A 14,953-nucleotide genomic window follows, 5' to 3' on the forward strand; every position below is an offset into this window, starting at 1 on the left:
CATTATAAAATAGATACAAAAATAAGTTACTATTTTTTGATTGGTTAACATTAAATTTAACATAAATATTACTGTAAAGTTAACAAAAGTCGTTATGTGTATTTTGCGGCAAACCGGATTTAATACATTATGGAGTTTACTTACTCTGGTGTAGACTTAACTTTAAAGAAAATACTGCTTCGCTGAACTGTCAGAAGAGGTCCCTGTAATCTAATAATTGTTGGTTCACTGTTTTTAATGGCATTGGATTGGTATGTGTATGTATGGTGTATGGCACAAGCTGACGCTGCACCGCAGCTAAATAACAATATTTAAAAAGAAAAACTAAATTTTTTGTACAAAAATTATTCAAAATTAATTCCTATTGTATGAAATTTATATAGGTAAGTGAATTTGAGATTATTTTGTTAATTAATGTATTTTTTAGAGAAGCACATGGTTAGGTTAGATTGTTTATTGAATGGATAGAATAACAGTAAAATATTCTACTTTTTAATTATTATTTCTTTTGCCTCAGGAGTTCATCCGGGTACATCAAGATGGCAAGAGGTCAGCAAAAACTCCAATCACAAGCTAAAGCTGCGGAAAAAGCCGCTAAAGCCAAGAAACAACAGGGGCACAGCGCCACAGACCAGAAAAAAGCTGCTCAAAAGGCACTGGTTCATGTTTGCGCTGTTTGTAAAGTAAGTAATATTATTTAAATTTGTTTTAACAATAAATAATATTTCATAGTAATAACTACAGCCATATTCTTGGTTGTTTCTTTGTTGCTTGATGTATAGATTATACATACTTACACATATAAAAACTTTAACAAGTTTTAAAACCATTACAGTTATCAATATCATTAAAAATTATATTTTAAATAAGTAATATATTACCTAATTAGCTGTTAAGTCACAAATGTAATTATTTAAATATTAAGTGGGTCACTGAAGATTCTTCAACAAATATATAAAATTTGAGTGATTATTCCATATCTTTCTATTTCATCTGTTTCTGATACAGAGTTAGATCTTCTTATCTCATATTGTTTAATAGTTCTTTGTACCTTGTTCTTTGATTTTTTTTTTGTTTTTACACAGGTAGTAGGTACTCAATAAGTGGTCATGTCATTTTCTCTCCTAAAAATATATGTGTGTAGTCCATAAATGTCTTGGTAGTAATATGTAAAAGTTTATTATATTTCTAATTAAAAAGCAAATGAAATAATAATTACCAGAAGCAATTTACTGGAAAGTAACCATTAAATAAATTGTATGACCTTATCAATGTTGTCACTTTATCATAATTTGAATTTGTTCTCTAAGAACTTGTGTGTAGTAATCCAACGGTTTTCAAAACAGTTCACATCTTAGACAAAGAAAAAGAGAGGATGCGTAATTGTTTGGAATTGACTGATGCCTAAACCAGCACCAGAGGGGTTGCCAGGTCATATTTTACTTCTACAGTAGATTGAGAATAATGGATTTTTGCCAAAATTTATAATTGACCACTGATATAGTGATCTCTTTTTGAATATGATTTTATCATTACATATCTTTTAGTAGATCTATATAGTGTTTCAGTAGATCAGTAAATTGAAGTTGAAATCAGCAGATCTACTGAAAAATCAGTAGACCTGGTAACCCTGCAGGTAGCAATGCGCAACATACAGGCATTAAAATATGGCAGTCACATCTAAACTAAATTCACGTTGTGAAAGCTTTTTAAATGCATGATACCTGTCCTCTCCCTTTCCTTGTCTAAGGTTCACATTGATTGAAGAGCCAATGAGAACACTAGACAGTGCTGTTTCCTGTTTCTCTTAAATGACCTTGAATATGTAACCAGACTTCCAGTAAATATGTCAATACAGTGGAACCTCGATTATCCGTCAGGGCACCAGACCAAGGGTATGACAGATAATCGAAAAGACAGTTAACAGAACATTAAAAAAATAAAAATTCATAGTATAACTCACAAATTTTATTAGCATGTTTTATTTGACAATATATGAGGGATTTATGTTAGTACAGTTGAATCAATTTGATTTAAAATATTTCGAAATCTTTGTTTTTTATTGTTACTTCCCATTTTGCAACAGCTGAGTTTTGCTTATTTGCTTCTTCTTACCGAGAATACCACTCAATGACTTGTTGTATGTGCGATGCAGCTTCTATAACTTCTTTACACAAATCTTTGTGAGTTGCAATAGCATCATCAAGATCCCCACTTTCAAAGTCTCTGTCAGCTTCTGAATCAGTTTCATCCACCTCTGTTACCATTTCAACGATTTCATCATCTGTCAGTAATTGATAGTCGTTTGCATCTTCATCACAAATTAACCATTTGTTTAGGTCATCTTTAGGCAACGAAAACAGAAACAGTTGATTCAGCCTAACTTCATTTGTTACTGTATCACGTTCGGCTGTCACGGGGTCATTTTCATCTTGAGTTGATTCAGGCCAGAATTTATTCCACGCTCTTTTCAGTGTTACTTCCGATACATCAACCCAAGCATTGTCGACTGCGTGTTTTAAATTGTATGCTTCTAGTATTCTGGCAAAGAATATTCCTCTTCCATAACTAGGTTTTGAATAAATTTTTTTCTGTATCTTCTTTTGAATGTTTCAATGCCTTTTCGGCAACAATTGGTCCAGACAAAGGAACACCTTTGCTTCTTTTTTGAACGAGCCACAAATACAGAGCCGTGTCGAGTGATTCATTTGTGGTTTTTTTCATTGTCTTACAATGTTTCACCCGGCCATCCAACGAACGATTCCATTTGCCAAGCATACTTTTCAATTCCTTCAGCATTTTTCTTTAAATCATTGATTGTTGTTCTCGGAACATCATACTTTTTGCTCAACGCGACAGCAGAACCTCTCTTTAGTTCAGTAATAATTTCTATTTTTTGTCAATTGACAAAACAACACGTTTTATTTTTGATGCTCCAGATGTGGAAGGCTCCATTTTTCGAAACTTAATTGATAAAACGACTAAGTGACACAATCAATGTTCGAATTTGAATCATACTGAATTATGGTGACACACAGATATTGATTGTAATAATTATTGTGCTGTGCGTTTTTATTTTCGGCTTGCGATTCTAGAAATAAAACTCTAAAAGCATGGTATCATTTCTCATTACCTATTTAAATTGAAATTTAATCAAGAGCCCTGAGTAAGAACAAAAATTATTTACATAAAAAAATGCTCAAACAAAATGAATTGATGAGTAAATTTTTACTTATGTAGTCAATATAACTTATGTATGGACCCTGACAGTTAATAGAGCGACGGATAATGGAGGCTCCACTTAATTTGCAAACTGAGTGAGCCAAAACATAAAAAAATTGTCTTAACATTTAGTCAGTATTTTTGACTAAGGTATTTTATAGGAGAAATTCAAATATTTCTATGTATTAGGTAGTAATATTGTGGAGAATTTGAAAGAAGCAGGTTTTGTGGGAATAATTTAGTAACAAAATTCAATCAAACATTCAATTAAACGTGAAAAATAGTGTGTACTGAATTGAGTTTGGTTGTGATTATTATTTATAAAATTCTTTTAAAATATTATCGAGATACACTTATGTAGTGTCCTTGATGTGACACTAATACTCATAGCTAAAAAACCAATGGAAGCTTCTAAAATTAGCTGCAAGATTTGCAAGGCTGCCAAATTAAACAGATGCCCATTTTTTAAGCTTATGTTGTTTAGTAGCTGAAGAGCCTCAATACAAGTATGATTATGGAGTTCTTTTTGTGGTTCTCTGCAAATCTTATGATTTGCAGTAGAACTCAGATAGCCACGTCTTTGCTCTCTTTTAATTCCTTAAATTTCCTGCCCTTCTCAACTTATACTATATATGTGATTTCCTACATCTTGTCTCATTGTGAATCCACATGTTTGTTTCCTGTACTTTAGTCTTACTCCAAGCATATACCTTTACCTTTTTCTTCAAGTTACTTTCAGTTTTTCTGCACTGGTTTTTTTTATAAGAGATCAGATTTTAAAGGTCGTTTGATTTATCCTCATTATGTTTGTAGGGTGAGTTTTTGACTTTATATATATATATATATATATATATATATATATATATATATCCCTAGATTGGATTTGCCCTATATATTCGTGACCCTCTGTAGGTTCCTAACCATTTCCTCTAGTTCATTTGTATTGCTTGATAGTTATATTATGTCTTCTGCAAATATGTCATTCTCTAATATATTGGAAGTTTCAAACACAACTTCTAGTATATTAGTGAATATGCCAATTTTTTTTATTTTAATGGGTTGTGTGGAGGCAAATAGGTTAAATTGTAAAAATGAACTATTCTGAAACTAAAATGTTTTGAACAGTTTATTATAAAGTAATGTTCAAATTCTGATTAGATTTACTTTAAGATAAAAGTGTTGGTGGTATTGTATGGATATATTTATTGTTATAAATTTTGTTTCAGGCTCAAATGCCCGACCCAAAGACCTACAAGCAGCATTTTGAAAACAAACATCCAAAGAATGAGGTGCCTGCAGAACTTAAAGACATATAACATATATTTTAATGTTTAATAACCGTAAGTGTTCACTTTAAGTTGGGGACACTTTTTTTTACTTACTTGTTTTTATGTTATTATGTTAGAATGTATTTAATTGTATAAATTTTTACGAGCTGTGGGCCGCACTTTCTTTTTTAGTTCTTTGTTTTTATGTAATAATTTTAAGAAGTATTTCTTATTTGTATAAATTCTTGGTTTGTATACATAAATTTCCAATTTAATTTTCGATATTTGTATCTATTAAAGTCTTAGTATTTATAGCAATAATTTTTTATTTAATGTTACCTCTGGGAAATGTGCACATATTAGTACGAAAGTGTGATTAAATTGCTCACCTACAGTTAATTTGAATTTAGGAAAGTGCAGTGAAAAATAAATTACACAAATTATCCTATTGTGTTAAATGAGTATTAAACTCAGTAAGTAGTAAGAAGAACAGATGTAGTATTAAACAAAAAAGCTAAAAAACAAAACATACCTTGCCAAACAAATTTTTAAAAACAATCCATATAAAACGGAGTGCTCGCTGAATCGCCGTTAGAGAACCGTACTGTATTGCGGGTGTATGTCGTATAGACTAATAGATAATAAAATAAAGTAGCCGATAAGAATCAAGTCTCCTTTTTTCTTTCGTGGTGACTAACATTTAGTAAAATTGGAAACAGGTAGACATAGCACCGATGAGTACATAAAAAGAAAGAAAGATAAAACTGAACACGCTATGTTCACACACGCTTTTGTGAAAAGTAAAAAAAAAAATAGGGAGACTTGCAAATTAAAGTCAGGAAGATAAATTAAACAAAATTTGAAGTTTGACGAATGATATGAAAGTTGGATGATATAAAGAAAGAAATAAAAGCCATGAGAGTATGAAGAAGTACTAAGAAAAAATTGGAAATCACAGGAAGAAAAAACGGAGGTGGCAAAAAATTAAGATAAAATACATAAGTGAACCAGAAAAGCTGTAACAAACAGTAAGTAAATTTATGGAAGAGCATCAGAATATCAAAATAAAAGCATGAAATTGTTGCAAACCAATAGAGAGAACGTGTTTAGTATTAGTAGAATTAAAAAAAAACAATAATGTAAAACAAAAAGTGATGCAGAATAAGTTAAAATTAAAAAAAAAACATAAGCGAGCAGATCTTATAGCAGTGTAGGACTAGACACGAAACAGGCAATGAATAGCATAAAAGTAAAAAGCAAGAAAGAAAGAAAACTATGTCAACCGGGCTATGAAAAAGCAAATTGAATAAGTGGAGAGAAAATGAACTGATAAAAATGTGAACTTAAAACTATCATCATCATCTTTGGCTCGACAATCCTCTGTGGATCCTGCTCTAGGATCCGTCGCCATTCTGTTCGATTTCTGGCGACGTGTTGCCATCTTCTCAAGTCGGTCTCAACTCCATCTCACCACCTAATGTGCGGTCGCCCTCTTTTTTCATATGTCCTTCAGGTGTTCCTGTCGTTAGCTTTTTAGCAGTCATATATTGGAACTTAAGTAAACTTAAAACATACGAAGCATTACTAAGCCTTGTAGAAATAGAGAATGATTATAATATACAAATTGTAATGCTACTTGTACAAGAAAAGGAGCCTTACTAAAAAGAACACGCAGAAAGTAGAAAAGAAAGCATTTGGATGAAAAATTAAAAGCTTTGGAAGACAACTATCAAAATAAAGAGATAAGGAACAAAAAAGTGCAGTGATACATAATTCGCATATGTTTAACTGTAGAAATAAACAAGAGGAACTGGTTGGGGAGATAAATGAGAAGACTGAAGTATGGGCGTAATATTTTGAAAATTTATTAGAATTTAAGTTAATTGTACATAATAATATGTAAGTTAATTGTACTGAAGTGTATTAATGTAATAGGTGGAAGATGTCGAATATTTGATCAGATAATAAATAAGCAAACGTTATTAGTGTAATAGATTTTGATAACATTTCAAATTAAGTGTCACATGAACATCAATACAACATTACACTGTTCCCGTATAAAATTGTTTCTTAATCTATCGCTTCCTGTCACTCCCAAAACCGCTCCTAAGTACCACATTTCACACGCTTGTATATTATTTTTGTCCCTCTTAAAGTCCAAGTTTCTGAGCCGTATATAAGCAGGGGCACATATACACTGTTAAATACTTTTATTCTGGTCCTGATACTGACCTCCTTTCTCCGAATAAATGCCTTGTTTAATGTGTAGTAAGCATTCGTTACTCATTTATTGATTTATGGTTCCATTTTCGCATTTATAATTAGCCCAAATATTTGAAATTTTCAGGTTGCTTAATCTGTCTTTGATCTATTCTGACATTACTTTCTTCAACCTTCTTGACAACTACAATAATCTGTTTTGTTGATTTTCATTTTATATTTATTAAAACATTCGTTTGCAAACTTTTTTATAAGCCTTTTTAGCTATTTGCCACATTAACTAAATCATCAACATAGATTAATTCAGATATGAATACTTGTCTTAATTTTCTCACTCAAACTCTTACGTGTTTGACATTTCTTCGCGCTTCGTTGGCTATTTTATCCATTAATGTAACAAACAAGTGAATACTTAGTACCCCTCCTTGTTTAACACCCATTTTCGTAACAAATTCTTTCGATTTTTGGTTGTTCATTCTGATCTAATTTCTTGTACAGGTATATATAGTTTTGAGAGCTAGTAGTAGGTTGTTATCAATCACTCTCTCTTCAATAGCTTTACATATTTTCTCCCATGGTTCAAGTCAAAGACTTTTTCAAAATTTACAAAACCGAAGCATAGTTTATCATTGTAATTCACATTGTACTGTCATACTGTGAATATTAAATCTGTTTTTAACAACAAGCCTTAATATTTTTTCTACAAATATCTCGTGTACCTTGTATACTACGATCAGAATAGATATACCTACCTTTGTAATTTGAGCATTTCTTTTATCTTCTTTCTGACTTATTAAATCGACTGACTCTTATCGACTCTATGACTTCTTCTAATGTTATTTTAATCTCTTGAACATCTTTTAATATGTGTAGTAGTCTTAAGATTGCTTTGAGTTCGCTCTTCAATACATTTGTATGCATTTAGCACTCTTTTACAATGTTTTTACCACTTTTCTATTACATGCTTTTCTGTGATTAGTAACTTCCGGTTTCACCTTCGATAAATCCTGTATCTTCTTTACCTTTTTTTAAATTTATGAGTGTTCTATATAATAGCTTACTATTTTCTTTGCTGTGCAAACTCTTCGCACTTTTGTGTTAGCATTTTTTAGTCTCTTTTACTCTTCTTTGCTTTATATGCTCATAATTATCATTATTTCTTTGTCCCAGATATGTTTTCCAGAGCTTCTTCTTTAATCGTACTTCCATTTTTATTTGGTTATTGCACCATGGTGTATATTTTTCTTTATTAGTAACTGCATATCCACAAATGTCTTTAGCTACTTGTTATACTGTTTTTTTGAACAGTTTTGATTAACTTTAGATCGTATGTTCACTCGAATTTACGCTCTCTAGCTTTTCTGTAAGTCTATCTTAAGAAAGAATAAAATTAATCACAAAACCAACAGTAACCGGTATAAATATTAACAATCTAAAAGAAAACTCAAATCACTACCAAAGGAAAATTGATGAAAGATTGCATAACAGTGGAACTGCTTAAATACGTTGGCAAAAAAACCTGCAAAATCTTAGCAGGCATATTTACGAATTGTCTAAGATCGAGATGCATACCAGACCACTGGAATACAGCAAACACAATTCTCATTCATAAGAAAGGTAACAAAGAGGATATCAAAAACTAGAGACCTATAAGTCTACTACCAATTGTATACAAGATATTCACAAAGATCGTCAACAACAGATTAACAAATGTATTACATGCTGCACAGCTAAGAGAGCAAACTGGCTTCTGAAGTGGATTCAGTACCCTGGATCATAATATAGCATATTTATACGCTTCGAGAATTAATGAGTAGAGATAAAGAACATGAAATACTGCTAGCATTAACCTTAATAGATTTCGAGAAGGCTTTCGATTCTATATATCCTAAGATAGTAATAGATTGACAAATTGTACATAGACACTTTAGCAAATATATACAAAGCAAAAGCTAAGGTAAAAATTTATGAAAACACCAAAATTTCCCACTACCAGAGGCGTCCGATAAGGAGATGCAATATCGCAAAATGAACTGGCAGAACAAAGGCCTATCCATTGATGGAGAATACCACAGCCATCTAAGATTTGCAGACGACGTCGTCGTGATTGCCAATAATCCTGCAGAACTACAAGAACTTATAAGCGATCTAAATGCAGTTAGTAATGAAATTGGCCTAAAAATGAACTTGACAAACACAAAATCATGTACCAACGAGCTAGTGGATGTCCAAGATGTAATAATAAACAACACTGCACTTGAGACAGTAGACGAGTATGTATACATTGTACAACTAATACATAAATCTGGCTCCTTATTCCCAGAAATCAACAGAAGAATGAAACTGGCTTGGGCATCTTTTGGTTGAAATGAAGTTATATTTAAATCGAAGCCGCCACTTCACCTGAAGAAAAAAAGCATTCGATCAGTGTATACCTACCAATCATGACATACGGCTATAAAATTTGCACACTAAAGAAAGAGATACTAGCGAAACCCAAAGGTCAATGGAGCGATGCATGCTAGTTATAATAAAGAGATCGAATAATAGAATGGACCAGACAAAAAACTGATGTAATGTAATGGTCACTGATGTAATCTTCAGAATTAAATTTTTAAAATGGCAGCGTACGGGACATTCAGCGAGAGCAACTGACAATAGATGGGAATAGTGGGCAGAAATGAAGAATGACTAGGTAAGGGAGGCTGCACCATAATCGGTAGAATCCGCTGAGAATGATTATACAGCACGGTAAAGTAGGTATAATACCTACGCTACTGTAAGTATATGACGATTCGATTTCTTCTAACGTTGTTGTAAATTGGCTATCCTATTCTCACTCTTATTTTCCAATAAAATTTTGTGTCTACTACGTTGGTACACATACTGATATTTTTTGAGGGTTTAAGAATTAATAGTTGTATTTTACCATCGTCTGTTCTTTTCTTTTCGTCTGTTCGACATGCTTTTAGAATTTGATATAATATTTAATAAATGAAACACGATTAACACATAAAAAGTTTATTTTTTAAATTCCAGTAGAATTTAAAAATAGAAATAAAAAATATACATCATTAATACAACTTAACAAGTACATATCCATTCGAATAAAAAACAAGCAACTTACAAACGAACCTGACTAAGATCTAAAAAAACGTCATGTTCTGTAAGATAAATAAAAGTATTAGATTTCATTATCAAAAGTACGGCAAATTTACACAACATTCATCAGATTTTCATCAGAGGGGTTTCACCATATTTACCACCATAAAAAATTGGGTTTCAGAGAAAAAATGGTAAATTTTCTTGATATACGTTAAATAAACTACTACAAAAAACCAGTTGTCAAAATTGTTATTCAATTTGATAGGATATTTCCTGTACGTAGATCTCTCTCTCTCTCTCTCTCTCTCTCTCTATATATATATATATATATATATATATATATAGAGATATATATATATATATATATATATATATATATATATATATATATATATATATATATATATTATTCCGAATGTCTCTATCAGTGAAGTTAACCTTCAATCTTTGGCTACGATTTCCATGTATTTTTATTTCGACTCTATATGAGCACTTTGCCTCATCCTGGACCAGCACTGTGTTTGATAGTATCTTGTCTAAATTGTGTTTTTCATTTTTACTGGTTGATTTTATGGTTTATAGTTATATTATTTTATGATTTTTACTTTGTTCAAGGATATAATCGGCGAATTTCCATAAATTCTTTTTACTTGAATTTAGACTTTGATTCTATTACGAATACGGTCATTATGATTTATTTTAATCTCTTTTTTAAGCCACTGCACTTTAAGTCAACCTATTCCTTCTCTTTGTTCTCATTTTGTTTTTTTTTAATTAGTTTGTTCAAATAGTAGGTACGATTTTTAATTTTTGTTTTCATAAAATCCTAAGATTTTATTGATGTTTAGAAAATCCATATAACCCGCAGCTCAATTTTATCCATCAATCATACATCTTAGCAATTATCACAGTATCATCAGAATTTCGGATAATTTATCACAAGCATGTTAATTTCGGTTCTAGCATTTCCGATTGTATTGTTTCATAAATAGTATACTCAGATTACACAATTTGCAGTTTGTCTCTAAGTGTATCTATCAATTGCATCCATTTAAAACAATCAGTATCTTTGATCTATCTCTTTTGTGTCCATCTATACTGGTTTATTCCAATTGCTCCTGTCCATCTTTCATTTCTATAGATTATAACGTTCTTTTTTTAATAAGTCATACTGCTATATATGGGACTAGACTCTAAACAATCACTGAAAAACCATCAAAGAAAGCAAGAAAAGGAGGGCGGAATAGATCCTATAGGTCGCAGGCTGATTTCACCCCTAAAAGTAAACCGCTACAGTATACTCTAAAGAAAAGTCTTCTAAATATTGTTTCTTCTCTTACAGCAGTGTAAACATCTCGAGTATAGTGTTCGGATATCTTGTGCCTTTTATATAATTTGTTAAATATATCCCAATAGTTATATTTCTTGTTTATTTTTAATTGTTCTTATTCTTCTTCATTTTCTGCTTGTTGTTGTCCGCCGATAAATATATAGATTCTGTTTAACAATGTCAAACTACCACTTTACATTATTCTAAAACCCATTATCTTGTTAAGGTTCAATCATTAAACAGCTAAGTTTATTAGAACAAAATATATTAAACTCAAGAAGAAAATTATGTACAGCCTGTTGTGCTGCTTACATGTTTTAATATTTCTCTAAACCCATTTGGCGTGATAAACAGTTCAAAATCTGAGAGTCTTAACTAAATGCATGTGGGGTAAAATACTTTATAAAAGATCGACATTAGTCGACCAATATTTAAGAAAGGCTAGGTATGATTTCTAAGAATATAGTATAAGAATATTGTAGTGGTTAAATGGTGAAAACACTCTTTTAGAGGGTGGTTTTTTATTTACTATAGTTAAATCGTATAAAATAGAGTATAGTATTTTGTGCAAAGCAAAAACCATTGAGCACTACAACACGTACTTCGTGTGATTGTCTGTTAGATATATCACAAATTATTTAGGCATTAAATTAGTTGAATAATTTCAATTAATAAAAGCTACAATTTCATCAGAACAAAAAAATCATAAAATAGATAAGACCTCTCCTGTTGGATACATGATAGTCACTACATTTTCATTTCACGGATGATTTGCTGAATTAAACAAATATCGATAAATATGTTTATATTTCAACGTAAAAAATAGATTTAAATTACAAAGTTAAAGATGCAATTCGCCTAATAAATGAGATTATCATTACATACTGATTTTTATAAAGAATTTTCATTTAGATATTATGAAAATTTAAGAAGCAAAACAAAAACGGCAATAACAAGTCTAAAAATTGATCTATGACATAGACAGAAAAATACAATGACAGGTCTGCTGGAAAAAAATTCAACAATTGAGAAATATTTATTAATAACTATATTTTTGCATTTAAAAAGTTCGAAAATATCTACCTGGGTTAAGTCCTAAATATTTTTAGAGTTTTACTAACGATCTGCTGATATTGTAATTTTGCTTAAATAAAAACCCACCCTTTAATACACACAATTTCACCAATATTCAAGATTATGAAGAGCAAACAGATAAAACTTAATCTAATCTACACGAACTGAGTCTTTAAGTAGTAAATATCACATACATATACGTCATGGAAACTTGTACAGTATGTGTAAATGTACTTGGCATGGGTATTTTTAAACAACCAGCCAATGTATAGTATTTCTTATTCAATTTTTATTCAGATAACCTGCAATTTTATTTATTGAATATATCTACGCTACACATTAAAAAGTTCTCGATATACGCATTTAGACAAACAGCAAATTTTACAAGGATATGACAGATTTTGTCAAACTAAAAATATATAAATGGAAAACAAGGTAGAATAAAAATGGAGCATAAAATTAGTAAAATTAAGAAAAAATTACCGAAATTGTTATACAGCGTTATTGTTTTTCTATTATTGCTAGCTAACGTTTTTGTATCTTTGGTAGTTTTTATTGTCCTATAATTTACTCAACCGCAATCAAATCAATATAATTTTTGAAGATTATTTAAGACTCACGCTTCCACTTGTCCAATAAAAGTAAAAGCACCAATATGATAAAACGCAGAAATTATATCAAGAAAAAAATCTATGGAGAAATAATAAGGAGAAAGACCCTGGATCCGTTTTAAATCAAGAGACAGGAAAATTATAGAAAAAGAGATACCACCACATACTATGTGATGGTTATACTTAAGTTTAATAAAAACTGTTTATCTTAATGCGTATATCTATCTTCTGGCACGCAGATATCATGGTTGATAATATATTTGCTGCAAAAACCATATGCCGACCAAAGAACATATTGAAATGAAAATAATTCTGTAGGCCAACGTTTATATTCTCATTAAATCGTTCCTATTAACAAAAATCTTGGTCCCAATCAAATCTAGATATCATAGTCATTGTAAAAGCCGTTATAGTATTTAAAAAATATGTATGTATAAACTTAGGCCTCTTATCTAAGACGTTTACTTACATACAAGAGAAAGCTGATTTGTAAAGCAGAAACGCAAATTTGATTATGTTATTGGTGCCATTGGTACCCAAAGAACACTCAAATTATCAAGATTCGATCCCAATCGATTCGATTCTATTTTAATAATAAACACGCATGGGATTGCATTTACAACTCCACGTAGTGTGTGACCGCGCGATATGTCGTTACAGTAGGTTTTATGTTTTTCACACCTCTGTGCGAACCACAGCTCCGTCCGTAGCCAGCGATAAGAAAGCTATGCTTCCGATAACTTTTCAAAGCTTCTAGTTTTTTTATTTATTTTCCGATTCCATGCTTCTATTTTCTCTTTTATTAACATCTAGTGATTGATGCTCTTCGACTTAAGAAAATAAAGAATAATTTAAATGTATACTATGTAAAATTAATAAACCCATTAATTCACTAAGGACATATCTAATATTTTTTAGGCTCCTCACTGCGCCTTTGGTGAGTAGATCGAATAATTCACAACTTTTCATTACCACTGCCTGTCAAATATGGACAAATCCTGAAAAAATTATGGTTAGGAGACGTTCAGAGGTATTATCAATACATCTCAAAACATTTAGAATATTAGTATGTTATATTTGTTTCAAATTTTGAGTGTTCTTTGGGAGATATATATTTTTATATACAAACTACAATTGGAATGTATGATCAATACTACTTTAGACTCAAGCTAAATAATAAGATTTACAATCCCGCGTTTCAAAATATTGAAGATTAATGACTTTGTTAATAAAAATGGTGATAAGTGAAAAATGACAAAATTATTTTATAGTAAGTTTGCATATAATATTTATGCATACCACATCCACGCTACAAACACTACTCAGTATATATATATATTAGATAATTTCTTTCACAATGTAGTCTGTTGTTTTAAGTTTCCAAGTCTTGCTTTGACTTCATGAAAATATGGTCTCTTATCTGGATTTAAATCCCATGCCTAAAATAGATACATTATTATAATATTCACGATATAAACTAAACAAAAATATCGCACCACTTACATTTATGTCTTTTAAGTCTGACTTATATTTATGTCTTTTTAAAACAGACGAAAAATAAATATATTTTAAAATATACTTTTAACTCTATATTATTTACTGACAATAAAAAATTACATTTATCCAACAAAAAGAGGTTAAAGTAACAAGTTTTTCGTTACGGAGGAATTTTGGTGCCCAGGCACCCAATAGTATTTTTAATATAGAATGTTTCCAGCTCTAGTTATAATAACAGTTTGAATCCTTCACGCTGCATTCCTCTTATTAAATTTTAGAAGATTTGCTATGGATTGCTTTCCCACTTCTCATAAGCAGTTTGCTCCAATTTAGGTAAAATTCGGTGGAGCACCGGATACGTCTTTTTAGTACGTCTCAGACATGTTCTAGTGGATTCGTGTCGGGACTGCGTGAGGGCCAGTCTAAAGTTAAAATGCCCACTTCATAAAGGTAATGAAGAACATCCTTAGCCACGTGGGGTTAAGTATTATCATGTATTAGCAAACAATCTGGTCCTATAAAAGGTGCAAGTGGAGTACATGTTCATCATCATTTCATTCTATGTATTGTTACGTTACCTGTCTGATATAACCCCAAGTAAACAATGCCGACGTCGGCCTAACAGT

General features: G+C 30.9%; 2 protein-coding genes across 2 annotated transcripts in view; one reads left to right on the forward strand and one right to left on the reverse strand.

The window, feature by feature from the left end:
• Positions 1 to 223: 223 nt before the first annotated feature.
• Positions 224 to 4,811, forward strand: LOC140452325 (zinc finger protein 706-like). The gene is made up of 3 exons (XM_072546512.1): positions 224 to 383; positions 518 to 683; positions 4,449 to 4,811. The coding sequence occupies exons 2-3, from the start codon at positions 540 to 542 to the stop codon at positions 4,536 to 4,538; spliced, it is 234 nt and encodes a 77-aa protein (XP_072402613.1). The 5' UTR covers positions 224 to 383; positions 518 to 539; the 3' UTR covers positions 4,539 to 4,811.
• Positions 4,812 to 9,715: 4,904 nt separating this feature from the next.
• The window catches only part of Csk (C-terminal Src kinase), a 31,572-nt gene continuing 26,334 nt past the window's right edge, over positions 9,716 to 14,953 (reverse strand). The window contains exon 10 of the mRNA XM_072545667.1: positions 9,716 to 14,269. Coding sequence (XP_072401768.1) covers positions 14,183 to 14,269 — 87 coding nt within the window. The 3' untranslated portion in view covers positions 9,716 to 14,182. The remainder of the gene's footprint in view (positions 14,270 to 14,953) is intronic.

The sequence above is a fragment of the Diabrotica undecimpunctata genome, chromosome 10 (assembly GCF_040954645.1).
Source record: "Diabrotica undecimpunctata isolate CICGRU chromosome 10, icDiaUnde3, whole genome shotgun sequence".
Taxonomy (NCBI): Eukaryota; Metazoa; Arthropoda; class Insecta; order Coleoptera; family Chrysomelidae; genus Diabrotica; species Diabrotica undecimpunctata.